The 16,358-nt window shown below is 46.5% G+C and overlaps 1 protein-coding gene across 1 annotated transcript in view; it reads right to left on the reverse strand.

The window, feature by feature from the left end:
* Positions 1 to 14,704, reverse strand: part of LOC138917983 (collagen, type I, alpha 1a-like) — a 93,362-nt gene extending 78,658 nt beyond the window's left edge. The window contains exon 1 of the mRNA XM_070237097.1: positions 13,994 to 14,704. Within this exon, the coding sequence (XP_070093198.1) occupies positions 13,994 to 14,689 (696 nt within the window). The 5' untranslated portion in view covers positions 14,690 to 14,704. The remainder of the gene's footprint in view (positions 1 to 13,993) is intronic.
* Between the last annotated feature and the right edge of the window lie 1,654 nt (positions 14,705 to 16,358).

Below are 16,358 nucleotides of genomic sequence, written 5' to 3' on the forward strand. Positions count from 1 at the left end.
ATGAATGAACCTCGAGGATATCACGCTAAGGGAAATAAACCAGTCACAAAAGGACAAATGCTTTATGATTCCATTCCTATGAAATATCTAAAATAGTCAAAATCATAGAAACAGAAAGTAGAAAAGTGGTTGACAAGGGTTAGGGAGGGGGCATTAGTGTTTAATGGGTATAGAGTTTCAGTTCTGCGAGATTATGCGGTTTGAAAGATCTGTCGCACAACAATGTGGAGATACTTAACACTACCGAACTGCACACTGAAAATGGTTAAGGTGGTAAATGGAATCTTTTGTGGGCTTTTTTGTCACAATAAAAACTTTTTTAAAGAAGGCAGGGCTAGATGTACAGATATGTGAGATGTTTTCCTAGTTATACCATTAATGAAAAAAAAAGCAAGTCACATAACACTGTGCATAGTATTTTAATATTTGTGTTAGGGGTGAGTGAGGAGAGGAGAGAGAAGATAAGATAAAAAGTGAAATAACTCGGAAAGAATGAAAATTACGCTTGATAATGGTAGTAGCCTTGGGAAAGTAATCTGGTAGCTGGGGGAACAGGGCAGGAGGCACCTTCACTATACTTCACTATATACTCTTCGTCCCACTTATATTTTGTACCATCTGAGTGGATTTCCTATTCAAACAATGGACGTAATTTCAATATTAAGGCAGTGTAGTATTAGTGGAAGAATGCACAGATAGATCAGTGGAACAGAATAGAGGGCCCAGAAATAACCCGCAGAGTCAACTGATCTCTGACAAAGGACCAAAGGCAATTCAATGGGGAGAGGACAGTCTTTTCAACAAATGGTGCTAGAAGAACTGGACATTTACATGCAAAGAAAGCAAAGCTAGACACAGACCTTGCACTTTTCATAAAAATTAACTCAAAATGGATACAGATCTAAATTTAAAATACAAAACTATAAACTCCTATAAGCAAAATGGGAGAAAATCTAGGGGATTGTGAGTGACAAATAAAAATGGCAAGCAATAGGATATATTGGAGTATATGAGGAAGCGATTTGGTAGAAACCTAATTCGGCCTGACTTCTTTTTTTTCCTCCAAAAGGGCCTGACTGGCTATTGAGCACGCATTGCATATCTGCTTAGACATTTCCTTTGGCCAGAACAAAGGCCCTTGAGATAAAGATGCAACTTCCCCCCGACATTAGCATTTTTCTTTAGGCTAGGAACTGATTGCTGCACTCACCTCCCAGCTCACCTGTGACCACCCAGCTGGAGACAACAGACTGGCACCCTGCTGTGTTCACAGAGACAGAAGACCTACCTGCTATTTCCATCAATCGCTGTGCCGACAGAGCAGTCTCTCGACTATTGTGGGAGGGACATTTCAATCCTATGTGAAACATCCTCTTTGAGGGTATATAACCACCCTTATACCCAAACATCTTTGGAGTGTTCTGTTCCTTTGTGGAAAGACTCTCCTGGGTTATAATCCTCAGATTTAAGCTCAGAATAAACTCATCCAAATTTTCATTTATAGATTGGATATGGATTATTTTCGTCGACATGAGTTTGGCAATGACTTCTCAGATGCAACACAAAAAGCATGATCTATTAAAGAAAAAATTGATAACTTGGATTTTATTATTAATTAAAAACTTCTGCTCTGCAAAAGACACTGTTAAGAGATGAAAAGATAAGCCAGAGACTGGGAGAAAATCTTTACAAGATATATCTAATAAAGGACTGGTATCCAAGATATGCAAAGAACTCTTACAACTCAACAATAAGAAAACAAAGACTCAACTTAAAAATGGGCAAAAGAACTGAACAGACACCTCACCAAAGAAGATATGCTGATGGCAAATAAACTTATAAAAAATGCTCAACATCATATGTCATCAGGAAATTGCACATTAAAAGAACAATGAGGGGCTGGTCTGGTGGCATAGTGGTTAAGTTTGTGTACTCTGCTTTGGCAGCCTGGGGTTCATGGTTCAGATTCCAGGCACAGCCTACACATGTCTCATCAAGCCATGCTCTAGTGGCAATCCCACATACAAGATAGAGGAAGATTAGCACGAATTTTAGTTCAGGGACAATCTTCCTCAAGCAGAGAGGAAGATTGGCAACAGATGTTAGCTCAGGGCCAATCTTCCTCAAGCAAACAGAGGAAGATTGGCAACAGACTAGCTCAGGGCCAATCTTTGCTGCCTGCCCCTCCCCCTCCCCGACACACACAAAAGGATACAAAGCAGTCACTGAAATATACTAATCAGGGGCCAGCCCCACAGCTCAGTAGGTTAAAGTTCTGTGTGCTCTGCTTCAGCTGCCTGGGGGGTTCGCGGGTTCGGATCCCAGGTGCAGACCTATTCCACTCGTCAGTCATGCTGTGTAGGCATCCCATGTACAAAGTAGGGGAAGATCAGCACAGACACTAGCTCGGGGTTAATCTTCCTCAGGCAAAGAAAAATAAAAGGGGGGGATTGGCCAGGGATGTTAGCTCGGGGTGAATCTTCCTCACAAAGAAAAGAAAAAAAACAGAAATATACTAGTCACCACTGATTCTGCAGGCAGGGTTTATTTGAATGCCCCTAAATTGTCACCCAGAAGAGCCTGAAGATCATGCTTCAACATTTCCACCACGAGTCCTACTCTATCCAGCTATACTCACATTTTCAGGACAATGACCAAATACAAAGTGGTGTCAGCGAGAATACATCAATACAGAGTCAGGGCCAAGGCATCAGTGTCTGTTTTAATTTTGAACTGTGGTGCAATATACAGAAATTGACCATCTTTGCCATTTGTAAACGTACAGTTCAGTAGCGTTAAGTTCATCACACTATTGTGCAACCTCCAGAATTCTTTTCATCTTGCAAAATTGAAACTCTATATCCATTAAAAAATAACTCCCTATTCTCGCTTCTCCCAGCCCCTGGCAACCACCATTGTGTCTGTCTCTATGAATTTTGATGAGGATTTTTAGGCTGCTTAATTTTAAAATGGCTTATGATGAGGATTTTTAGGCTGGTTAGTTTTAAAACTACAGATGAGATTCAGGCTCCAAGGAGTGGAATTTGTTTGCCCCTTTGTTGGGAACATTTACATTTCTATGGGAAACCTCTATCTGTGAAGATGCCTCCCTCTCTGTGCCAGGAAGAAGGGGGGATGGTCTTATCTCTAGAAGCTCTTAATCAATGCCAGAGGCAAGAACTTAAGTTGGTTGCTGTCTGGCAATCTCATGTAACTGGTTTAGGGTGGTGGCGTCTAACCTTTCTAACCTTTACTTAATCCGATTTGATTCTTGTCTAAAAGTCATGGGATCACCCAATGACCAGACCCCACCTGCACTGATACCATTTTAACTTTTTTTCATGTTCTTTCCTTTGTCTTGTAAAGAGATGAATCATATACCTATGCCTTAAATTTAGCCCTAACCCTCAACTCGGGGCAGCAGCAGGAGCTCTGACTGCCCGTGGGTCTTGTCCCCACGCACCAGCTCTGCCTGCCCATGGGTCCTGTCCCCATGCCAGCGGGGGCAGCAGCAGCAGCTCTGCCTGCCCATGGGTCCTGTCCCCACACACCAGCTCTGCCTGTCCATGGGTCCTGTCCCCATGCCAGCGGGGGCAGCAGAGGCAGCAGCAGGAGCTCTGACTGCCCGTGGGTCCTGTCCCCACACATCAGCTCTGCCTGCCCATGGGTCCTGTCCCCACACACCAGCTCTGCCTGCCCATGGGTCCTGTCCCCATGCCAGCGGGGGCAACAGAGGCAGCAGCAGGAGCTCTGACTGCCCGTGGGTCCTGTCCCCACACACCAGCTCTGCCTGCCCATGGGTCCTGTCCCCATGCTATTCCACACTATTCTCTAAATAAAAGAGCACTACTGCCAGATCTTAAGAGTCTAAGAAATCTTTCTTTCAACTCCTCGGCTCACCGACCCCGCATCAAATTTGACTACGGTAGGCGCCTCCTATAAGTGCAATCATACAGTATTTGCCGTCTTTTGTGACTGGCTTATTTCATTCAGCACAACGTCCTCAAGGTTTATCCATGTGATAGTTTGTGTCAGAATTTCCTTCATTTTAAAGCGGAGTAATATTCCCTTACATGTATATACCACGTTTTCCTTGTCCATTCACCTGTCGATGAACACTTGGGTTGCTTTTACTTTTTGGCTATTGTGAATAATGCTGTTATGAACGTAGTGGTACAAATATCTCTTTGAGATTCTGCTTCTAATTCTTTTGGACATGTACCCAGAAGAGGAATTGCTGGATCATATGGTAATTCTACTTTTAATTTTTTGAGGAATTGCCATACTATTTTCCACAGCAGCTGCACCATTTTATATTCCCACTACGCAGCAGTGCACGACGGTTCCAATTTCTCTCTATCCTTGCCAATATTCAGTTTGTTCTTTTGATTGTAGCCATCCTAATGGGTGTGAGGTGGTATGCCACTGTGATTTTGATTTGTATTTATCTTATGATTGACAGTCATCAGTACTTTCTCCCCTAATTACGCCCAGGGAAAGTTGAGAGTGAAAGGAAGTACAAAGAGTTCTGAAGAGTAATCTCTAGGCTTCTGCTGCTGTCTCCCCATCCAAATTCTACTTTCACGTATTAAAAGGAGTCAATCAAAACTCCTCCTTACTGCTAAAACCTGCATCAGCCCCTCCGGGCAAATGTCTCTAATTAGGATCCTTCTCCCAACAATTCAGATGTCAGGAAGCAACCAAGGTTGATTAACTGCGGTCAAGGTCGATTAACGGCAGTTTTCGTTTCTCCAGGGAGTAATTTGAATCTCCAAGTGAACCTAATCCATAGGGAATATGCAGCAAAATGGGAAACCTGAAGGCATTTCCGTGGAATAACCTTCAGTAAATTGCTTCATCTCTTTAGGGCCAGTTTTCTTTAGCAGTCAAAATGAAGGGGCTGATTAAATGGCATCGAAGGTCCCTTGGGCTTTGACTTTCTATAATATTAGTATACTGTTACCATTGTTGATCTCATCCTTGTTCATAATTCGGCAGAACCCATTTGAATCAACATCTGATATTAACATATTGGTTCCAAGTGTATCCTTTCTAAAAAATATTTCAATGCATATTATTATACAATTAGCAGCTATAATGGCCCCCATAAGCATTTCACAGCTTCTTCAGAAATCTGACCACAAAACATCCTGCATTTCAGCTGATTTAATTTAACACCAAACCTGAATATCACAAATGATCTCTATTCAAAATGTAAATACATCTTTACTATTTTGCATCATACAACAGTAGTGCTGGAAGGGACACTGAGGTGATTTAGTACAATGCACTCACATTAGAATAAATAAATGGGTACAGAGAGGTTCAGGCGACTGCCCTATGGTCACAAAGCTAGACAGAAAGAGTAAGGACTAAAACCTGTTTAAAAGCCAGATCTCTTTACATCCTGTCCAATGTTTCTACTCCATGTTTGAAAATGTACTATTGCCCAGTCTCATAGAACTTATCATGTCTGGGTAACTGTTTCAAATCAACTATTTAGTAGCAAAAAGAAACTACTTACAGTGTTTACTGACTGGGACAGAAGCTAGATAACCATTGAAAACAGCCATTCATCCACTCATCTACCTTGGCTGTTTTGACTAAACTAATGGGTGACAACATTAGCGAAGGATAATCTACGAAAGCATGTATCTCAATCTAGAAATCCTTAAGGAAACTGGTCTATCAAATTCACTGTTGTTAGAGAGAAAGAACAACAACAAACATATGGGGTTTCATCAGACTAAAGAGCTTCTGCATGCAAAGGAAACCAGGAAGAAAACGAAAAGACAACCCACCAACTGGGAGAAAATATTGGCTGACCGTATATCCAACAAGTCATTAATCTCCAAAATATATATAAAGAACTCACATAATTCAAAAACAAAAAAATAACCCGATAAAAAGAATGGGCAGAGGATATGAACAGACATTTCTCCAAAGCAGATGGCCAACAGGCACATGAAAAGATCTTCAACATCACTAATCGTCAGGAGAATGCAAATCAAAACTACACTAAGTATCACCTTACACCTGTCAGAACGGCTATAATCACCAACACAAAAAAGAACAAATGTTGGAGAGGGTGTGGAGAAAAGGGAACCCTCATACACTGCTGGTGGGAATGCAAACTGGTGCAGCAACTATGGAAAAACAGTATGAATATTTTTCAAAACATTAAAAATAGAAATAACACAGTATCCCACTACTGGGTATTTATCCAAAGAACATGAAATCAACAATTCAAAGAAACTTATGCACCCCTATGTTCACTGCAGCATTATTCACAACAGCCAAGATGTGGAAGCAACTCAAGCGCCCATCAACTGATGACTGGATAAAGAAGATGTGTTATACACAGACAATGGAGTACTACTCAGCCATAAAAAAAAGACAAAATCATCCCACTTGCAACAACATGGATGGACCTTGAAGGTTTTATGTTAAGTGAAGTAAGCCAGGCAGAGAAAGATAAACACTGATGATGAATGATTCCATTCAAATATGGAAGACGAACAAACACATGCACAAAGAGAACTGCTTAGTGGTTACTGGGGGAAGGAGGCTGGGGGGTGGGCACAAAGGGTGAAGGGGTGCATCTGTATGGTGACTGACAAAGAATAATGTACAACTGAAATTTCACAGTGTTGCAAACTATCATAACCTCAATAAAAAAAAGTCCAATATAAAACAGTGTTGCAATATACTCCCTCTTGTGTATGTCTATATAATAAATATCTCACGTGCTGTACTCATATAAAAAAAAAATTAAGGGCTGGCCCCATGGACAAGTGGTTGAGTTCCTCCACGCCGCTTCACTGGGCCAGGGTTTCCCTGGTTCGGATCCTGGGCACAGACATGGCATCGTTCATCAAGCCATGCTGGGGCAGTGTCCCATATAGCACAACCAGAAGGACCTACAACTAGAATGTACAACTATGTACTGGGGGGCTTTGGGGAGAAGAAAAAAAAAAGATTGGCAACAGATGTTAGCTCAGCTGCCAATCCTAAGAAAAAAAAATTAGCACATGAAATCAACAACACATAAAAAGAATTATACACCATGACCAAGTAGGATTTATCACAAGTATGCAAGGCTGGTTCAACACTCAAAAGTTAATTAATGTTATCCATCACATCAATAGGCTAAAAAAAACCCACATGATCATTTCAATAGGTTCAGGAAAAGCATTTGACAAAATCCAAACCTCTTCATGATAAAAACTCTCAGTAAACAAGGAGTAGACAGGAACTTGCTCAACTTGATAAAGAATATCTACAAAAATCCTACAGCTAACATCATACTCAATGATGAGAAACTCGAAGCTATCCCACTAAGATCAGGTACGAGGATGTCCCCTCTCATTACTCCTTTTCAACATCGTACTGGAATTTCTAGTTAATGCAATAAGACAAGAAAAGGAAATAAAAAGCATATAGATTGGAAAGAAAGAAAAAAAGCTGTTTTTGTTCAAAGATGACATGATCATCTACTTAGAAGATCTGAAAAAATAAACCAAGATAACTCCTGAAACTAACAAGGGATTACCGCAAGGTTGCAGGATACAAGGTTAATATACAAAAGTCAACTGCTTTCTTATATACCAGCAATGAACAAGAGAAATTTGAAATTAAAAACACATCATTTACATTACCATCCTCAAAAATGAAATGCTTAGATATAAATTCGGGAAAACACGTACAAGATGTATACGTGGAAAACTACAAAACTGTGATGAAAGAAATCAAAGAACTAAAGAAATGCAGAGACACTCCATGTTCATGGAGAAGAAGACTCAATATTGTCAAGATCCCAGTTCTTCCTAACTTCATCTATAGATTCAGTGCTATCCCAATCAAAATCCGAGCAAGCAATTTTGTGGGTATTGACAAACTGATGCTAAAGTTTATATAAAGAGGCAAACCCAGAACAGCAAACACAATATTGAAGGAGAACAAAGTTGGAGGACTGACACTACCCAACTTCAGGCTACAAGTAATCAAGAAAGTGTGGGATTGGCAAAGAAAAGACAAACAGATCAATGGAAAGGAATGGAGAGCCCAGAAATAGACCCACATAAATACAGCCAACTGATATTTGACAAAAAAGAAAAGGCAGTTAAATGCAAAAAGGATAGTCATCTCAACAAATGGTGTCAAAACAACTGGACATCCATGAGTAAAGAAACAAACAAAAAACACCTAATCTAGACATGGATCTTACACTTTTCTCAAAAATTAACTCAAAATGGATCATAGACCTAAATGCAAAAGGGAAAAATATAAAACTCCTAGAGGATAACATAGGAGAAAACCCAGATGACTGTGGGTACAGTGATGACTTTTTAGATAAAACACCAAAGATACAACCCATGACAGACATAATTGATAAGTTGTACTTAATTAAAAATTTCCGCTCTGTGAAAGACAAAGTCAAGAGAGCAAGATGACAAGCCACAGAATGGGAGAAAAAATTTGCAAAAGACATTTCTGATAAATGATTATTATCTAAAATATAAAAAGAACTCTTAAAACTCAACAATAAGAACAATCTGATTTAAAAAGGGACCCAATGGGGGCTGGCCCTGTGGCCTAGTGGTTGAGTTCAGTCTGCCTCGCTTCAGCGGCCCGTGTTCCCGGGTACGGACTGACACCACTCGTCAGGTATGCTGTGGCGGTGACCCACATATAAAATAGAGGAATATTGGGGCCCAGCTCCATGGCACAGCGGTTAAGTTCACACATTCTGCTTCAGTGGCCCAGGGTTCGCTAGTTCAGATCCTGGGTGCGGACCTACGCACTGCTTATCAAGCCATGCTGTGGCAGGCGTCTCACATATACAGAGGAAGATAGGCACGAATGTTAGCTCAGGGCCAATTTTCCTCAGCAAAAAGAGGAGGACTGGCGGCAGATGTTAGCTCAGAGCTAATCTTCCTTAAAAAAATAAAAATTGAGGAAGATTGGCACAGATGTTACTCAGGGCTCATCTTCCTCAGCAAAAGACGCCCCCCGCACAAGACCCTAACAGACGTCTCACCAAAGAAGATATACAGATGGCAAATAAGCATTTGAAAAGATGCTCCACATCATAATTCATCAGGGAAATGTAGATCAGAACGAGATACCACTAAACACCTATTAGAATGGCCAAATAGCAGAACACTGACAACACCCAATGCTGAGGATGTGGAGCAATAGGAACTCTCATTCTTTGCTGCTGGGAGTGCAAAATGATACAGCAACTCTGGAAGATATTTTGGCAGTTTCTTACAAATCTAAACATACTCTTACCATATGATCCAGCAATCGTGCCCCTTGATATTTACTCAAAGGAGCTGAAAACTTACGTCTGCACAAAGACCTGCACACCGATGTTTACAGCAGCTTTACTCATAATTGCCAAAACTTGGAAGCAACCAAGATGTCTCTCAGTATGTGGATGGATAAAGAAACTCTGGTACATCTAGACAATAGAATATTATTCAGCATTTAAAATAAACGAGCTATCAAGCCCTGAAAAGACATGGAGGAACTTTAAATGCCTATTACTAAGTGAAATAAGTCAATCTGAAAAGTCTACATACTGTATGATTCCCACTATATGGCATTCTGGAAAAGGCAAAACTGGAGATAGTAAAAAGATCAGTGATTACCAAAGATTAGAGGAGAGGGATGAATTGGCAGAGTACAGAGGATTTTCAGGGCAGTAAAAATACCCTTTGTGATACCGTGTTAACAGATAGATGTCATTATACATTTGCCCAAACCAGTAGAATGTATATGACCAAGAGTGAACTGTAATGTAAACTATGTACCTCGGGTGATTATCATGAGTCAATGTAGGTTCATCAACTGTAACAAATGTAGCACCCTGGTTGGGGATGCTGATAAAAGGGGAGGCTCTCCATGTGTAAGGGCAGGGAGTATATGGGAAATCTCTTATCTACCCCTCAATTCTGCTGTGAACCTGTAAAATGCTCTAAAAAAATAGTCTTAATTAAAAAAAATGCAAGTGAGAGAGGTCATGATTGACAGAGCGGGTGGGTACGGAATCCAGGGCACAGAAAAAGGCTTAAGCTTTGAACAAGATGAAGGAGCATTTCCACTAAGACAAGAAGCAAGGGGGTAAAGACAGGTGCCTAGCTATACTAAGAACTTCAATATTACATAATGGTGGCATAATGGTGGGATTTATGCTGTGATTTACAAAGTTACTTGATAAACTGTACACTTCAAAATGGCTAAATGGGGCCGGCTCCGTGGCCGAGTGGTTAAGTTCGCGCGCTCCGCTGCGGTGGCCCAGGGTTTGGATCCTGGGTGTGGACATGGCACCACTTGTCAGGCCACGTCCCACATCCCACAACTAGAAGGACCTGCAACTAAGATATACAACTATGTACCGGGGTAGGTTTGGGAAATAAGGCAGAAAAGAGAAAGAAAAAAAAATTGGCAACAGTTAGCCCAGGTGCCAATCCTTAAAAAGAAAAAAAGGAAGATTGGCAACAGTTGTTAGCCTAGGTGCCAATCTTTAAAAAAAAAAAAAAAAAAAATGGCTAAAATGGTAATTTTTTATGTATATTTTACCACAATAAAAAACATATATAAAATTACTTGATTACTACCCAATTTCCATATTCTAAAAGGTTAGCGCTGACCATTGCATTTCATGGTTAGCTCAAGTTTAGTTTCTATTTCACTAACTATTCTAGATTTTACATAAGACAAGTCCTATTTAACTTCTTGTGGCCATGGGAAAAGATGTATTCCACTTTTTCCAGTTTACCTATTCCTACTTAATAGAATAAACCAAAGATCTTACCATCTGAAATACATCAGAACCTTCATCAAAATCCACCATAGCAAAAAATATCCTGTTGGTAAATGCACTGGAGTATTGCCAGGAGTTTGCCAGGATCTGGAATTCTTCATCAGCTTGCCTGGATGCAATATGATTTTTGAAGATAACGTATAAAACATTTTTCAAAACAATCTAGTTCATCAGCAGGAAAACATTCAAAGAAACAAGAGCAGTTTTTACAATGGGGTAAATATTAAAAAAAAAAAAGACAAGCAAATCAGGCACTACCGAGAGGGTTAGGACAAACCTTGGAAAACACTGCCATTGTTTTGGCACAAAAGAAGCCTAATCCCAACTGTTGGGGATTTCAACAGAAAGTAGTAATTACCTGCCTCGGCTTCATAGTTTGTGCCTGTTTTCTTATCTCAAAGCTCTTTCAGCAGTCGCTGGAAAAATCCAGCTAATAATCTCTGCAATTTTTTTTTAATTAAGATTATGATAGCTAACAACCTTGTGTAATCTACAACAATTTTAATACCCTAAATTACTTCTAGGAGTTCAAAGACAAGAGTAAAGTATTTCTCCAGAGAAAGTAGACGATAATATTAATCCATTAAAAAAATCTAAAGTACAAAATGCTACTTAGTAAATAAAAATACAGCCGGATGAATTATTAGGGTAAAAGATAAGAAGAATCTAGGGAATTGAGATTAATTGAAATCTCAAGTCATGTTTGACTTTTCCTTTACCACCCGCATGCTTTCAGTTTCCAAGATCTGATAATTCTTCATTTGTGATTATTTTTTAACTCCATCCCCTCCCATTTATTTTCATTGCTATCATCTAAAGGCAGATCCTTAATACCTGACATTAGAATATTAAAATACCAGCTCTAGTTTCTCCCCCTCCAATCTTTCTTACACAGTCTTCCTAAATTACCACATTTTGAAACTCTTGAAAGATAGCGCCTTAGAGGGTGGTGGCCTCAATGATCACTGGTCTATCTTCCAGCCTTGACGGTCTAAACGAGCTCTGGGCAGGGAGGGGCAGCAGGAACCAAGGGGGAGACTGATGGGAACCGACTGGCTGAGGTTTACTGATGGAGCCAGGAGGATGAGAGTAAGAGGCCGGGGGAGGGCCGGATGCAGAGAGCAGCAGCTAAGGTTATTGGCAACAGCCCTGGGTCTCCCTCCTCCTCTTTTCAAGAGCAGTTTCTTCCTGAAAGATCCCGGGAGGTAGAAGGCTGGCCTGATCTCTCCCAGCACAAACAACCCCACTCATTATTTCAGAAATTACCGTTCCAGCTGTGCCCTGCAAGACTCGGGTCTGCGTCAAAATCCACAATTAAACTACGAATACAATGAAAGGAGTAAAGTACTTCAAATTTTTGACAACCTCTCTTGAATCCAATTAATAATCAACAGACTTTTTTTTAATTTTTAACAGATTCAACTCAAATACGCAGATTTCACTCTAGTTTATCTAAGCTTAAGAATAAGAAAATAGGCCCGATGAGGTGTAAATACCCAATTTACCAATTTTGGCAGTCGCCTGGAGTAACCATGAATCTCTCTCAGAACAACCCTTGCCAAGCCCAGAAACTTCCTAAACCCAAGTTCACTATTCGGTAAGCAATTTCTGTCTTTTAAATTGTAAGAGAAAAAAGCTGAATAAGACCATTCCTTGCTTTCCACGACAGCCTGGTGAGGGTGGTAAAGCCAGGGATCCCTAGTCCCAATTCACAGAAAAGGAAATGAAACTATACAAAGGGACTTGTTCAAGGTCGTGCAGCTGAAAGTGACAGCAAGATTAGAAGCAAAGTCTCCTGACTCCTGGTCCAGGACCCTCATCAGCACACAAACTGCTTCCCAGAAAAAGGCGTCCAGTCAAGAAGAGAGAACCTCCCTTAAAGCCCACCCCCCACCCCAGAACACTCACCAGGAAACTGAGGTCCACCCTTTCCCAAGCTGACCTGGCCCTTCTGCCCTGACAATCTATGACTTTGCAGCCTTGAGTGTTTGGTTAAGCTTTTGGTTTTAGATAAAAGGGGTCTTTCGCTGGCTGCTGGGAACCTGACCTCAGAGGAAGACACCACATCCCAGGCCACAACCCCTGCCCTGCCACCCGACTCCGCTCTGCCATGTAAACAAGTCAAACCCTGGGAGCGCTTAAGCACCATGAAAAACAGCCAGGCGCGGCACTTCAAAGCAATGTTTTCCATCTCGGGGGTTCTTCTGCAAAGGGACGGCGACACCTGGGTCACACCGGGCTGGAAGGCGAAAGGAGCTCCCCCGGTCTCGTTCGGGGAGGGGAGGGAAAGCTCTTAGAGGATGGAGGCTGGGCAAGACGGCGAGAAGGGGCCACAGACGCCTCCTGAGGAGACGGAGACGAGGCTGGGTCAGGGAGGCAAGGACCCCGCACGTCCGAAAGCCCTGCCCGTGCTCCGGAGAACCCTGGGCGCCAGGAGCGCAGGCGACCGCTGAGGGCCCCAAGGGCCACCGGGGACCGCAGCCCAACTTCCCAGGCCACTGTCACCCACACAAAGCCCTCCTCTCCGAAGCCACTCCAGGGACGGGCCCAGGACTCGGCGTCGTTGGAGGCGGCGGCTCTGACGCCGACCCGGGAGCTCCGGGACGGGTCCGAGCCCTCTCCCGACAGCGCGGGCCAGGCAAGGGGCCCGGCCCTCCGACCCCGAGTCCCCACTCCGCGCCCGGCGGGGAGGAGCCCCAGCCCCCCGCCGACAGCGGGCCCCCCAGCCGAAGTTCGAAGGCCGGACGCTCGTGCCAGCCTTCGGGACCCTGCCCCGCTCTCCGGCCGCCGACGGCGACCACGACGGGGAACACGGCGGCTGCGCCAGACCAGAGGGGCGCCCACGGGCCACCGCACAGTCCTCCGGCCTCAGCCGCCCCGGACGGACGAGTCCGAGCCCGGCCACAAGACAGACGCCGGGGTCCTGGCAGCGGCGGGCCCCTCCCGAGCCCTGTGTCCCCTCCGCGGAGAAGCAGGCACGTTGGAGTCTCGGCAACCCCGGCACGACTCACGCGGCGGCCGGGCCGCGGGGAGCGGGAGGAGGCGCCCCGCGGCCGACCGGAGCGCCGCCCGCGCGCTCCCCGCTGCGCCGCGCCCCGGACCCCGCACGGACCCCCGCCGGCCGGCGCACCCGCGCCCGCGAGGCCCGCGCGGCCCGCTCACCTGCGTCAGGTCCTTGTCGTTGAGCAGATGGGACTCGCGCGGCTTGAAGCAGTTCTGACACTGGCTGTTGTTGAAGATGTTGGCCTGGAACTTCCCGCACGGGTTCTCCTTGGCCGCCGACATGGTCGCGCGGCGGCGGCGCAGGCCCCGAGGCCCGGCCAGGCCCGGCGCGCTGCGCGGCGGACGGTGGACGGCGCGGCGGCGGCGGCAGCATGCACGGCGGCGGGCGGGCCGCTCAGCGCGGGCGCCGCCGCATGCCCCGCGGCCGGGCGCCTCTAACCGGCCCGCGCGGCGGTCGGGGCCTCGCGGGCGCCGGGACGCGGGCGCCTCCCCTCGCGTGGCGGCCCCGGGCGCGGGCCTCACAGAGCGCGAGGTCCCCGCCGCCCGCCCGCACGGCCGCCGAGCGCCCGCCGCAGGCCCATGGACGCGGCCCGCGCCCGGCGCCCCACGCGCTCCGCCCGCCCCCGCCGCCGGGTCTTGCCGCTCCAGGTAGATGCCGCCGCCGCTGCCCTCGGCGCCGCGCGGCCGCAGCAACTGGGAGCGGAGCGGCCGGCGCGCTCCGGGCGGTGCGGGGCCGCGGCCGGGCGACCGGCGGCCCTGCCAGCCTATGGCAGCGGCTCGCCCGGCTAACAAAGGGAGCCCTCGGCCAATGGGAGCCGGGGGCGGGACGAAGGGCAGCCGGGCGCAAGGTAACATGTGCAGGCGCAGGAAGGTGGGGGCGCGGCCATGGGACGTTCAGGTTTGGTGGACTGGCGCCCAGGCCGCCAAGCCCCTGACCGCTGCTGGGCCGGGGCGGGGGCCTGCGGGGGGCTTGCAGGGGGCGGGGGCCTGCGGGGGCGGGGCAGACCTCCGGCCGGCTCTCCGCAAACCTGGCTTCCAGCCTGGTCTTCCTGCCCCAATTCTGGACACCCGGGCCCAGCTCCGAGCTCTTGTTTTAACACCTACTATGCGCCAGGCTGGGACTGCAAGAGGCAGGCAACACAGGCGGCCAGCTGGACCACCCCCTCCTTGGCCCCCCCATCTGCACCAGGGCCTGGAGGATAGCCAGCTGGCCAGGGCAGGGAAAGGCTGCCGCTCTTTGGCCTGCAGCCCTGCATGTGGCCAGGCTGGCTTATGGAGGTTTCTTTGGAGCCCGCATGCCTGAGTTCTCACCCTCTGGTTCACCAGGTCACTGTAGGGGCCATCGCTCTGCATGCGTGCATGCATTTGTGCATGAAAGTTATGGATATAGCATCTCCTTGGGTGTCAGTGTCCGTGCATGTCCCGGTGGGGTCTGGCTGCCTTTGAGAGTGAATAGAGGCATGGCCACGTTATGCATCTACGTGCATAGTGACCTGTTTATCCGTGGGTCCATGACGTGTGAGTGTGCGTGTGGGTTGTACGGAGGCGTACATCTGTGTGTCTGCTGTGTATGTGTGAGACGGTGCCGCCTGTCTATGTGTGTCTGTGGGTAGCTGCGCTATCCAGCTGCCCTGATACCTGCATGTCCGTGTTTCTGTGGGATTGCCTGTGTGTTTACACTGTGTGTGTGTGTCTGTCTGTCTGTCTGTCTGCTCTGCCTGGTTGAGTTGTGTTTGCTTGCATGTCTGTTGTATGTATGAGCATCTCAGTGCGTCCATGCCTGTGTGTGAGTGTATGTCAGTTTCTGTAGCTGTGTGTTGTCTGACTGAGTGTATATATGTGTGCATGCACGTGAGTGTGTGTGTGTGTTGGATGCTGGGGGTCAGGGTTCGAATCTCTCACAATCAGCACCAGCTTCTCAGTTCCCTCTGCCTGTCCCCATAAGACGTACATAAGGTCCAAGCAGCCCCTGCCAGCCTGCTCTGGGGTGCGAAGGGCAAGGGCAGGCTGGCTGCAGGGTCCAGGCTTGGAGGGCTCTGGAGTCCACTCTTGGTGCACTCACACATTGCAGCTGCCAGCCTGCCCTGGCCTGGCTCCTAGAGGCCCCTTGCCCTGACCAGCTGGAGAGTCTGTGATCCGGGACACGGCCCCCACAGCCCGCCACCCCTTCGTCATCTGCCACGAGTGCTGCCTGAGGCCATTTGCTCATGGGCCTGATGTGATCACTCCCCACACACAGCCTGTCTGGTCGCCCTTCCTGTGAGGTGGCTGGGGGACCCAGGGGGGCGATGGGGAGTTGAGGAGATGCGTAAATGAAGGGCATCTTGGGCAAAAGAAAAGGAGCAGGATGCCTTGGAGACCCTCAGCTCCAGCCCTTTGTTTTATAGATAAAGACACTGGGCCCAGAGAGGGCAAGATCCTGACCTGAGGTCACACTGCAAGTCCCTAGCAGAGCTAGCATTCCGGAGGCCGGCCCGGTTGCACAGTGGTTAAGTTCGCACATTCCGCTTCGGCGGCCCAGGGT

This window comes from Equus caballus, chromosome 16 (assembly GCF_041296265.1).
Source record: "Equus caballus isolate H_3958 breed thoroughbred chromosome 16, TB-T2T, whole genome shotgun sequence".
NCBI lineage: Eukaryota > Metazoa > Chordata > Mammalia > Perissodactyla > Equidae > Equus > Equus caballus.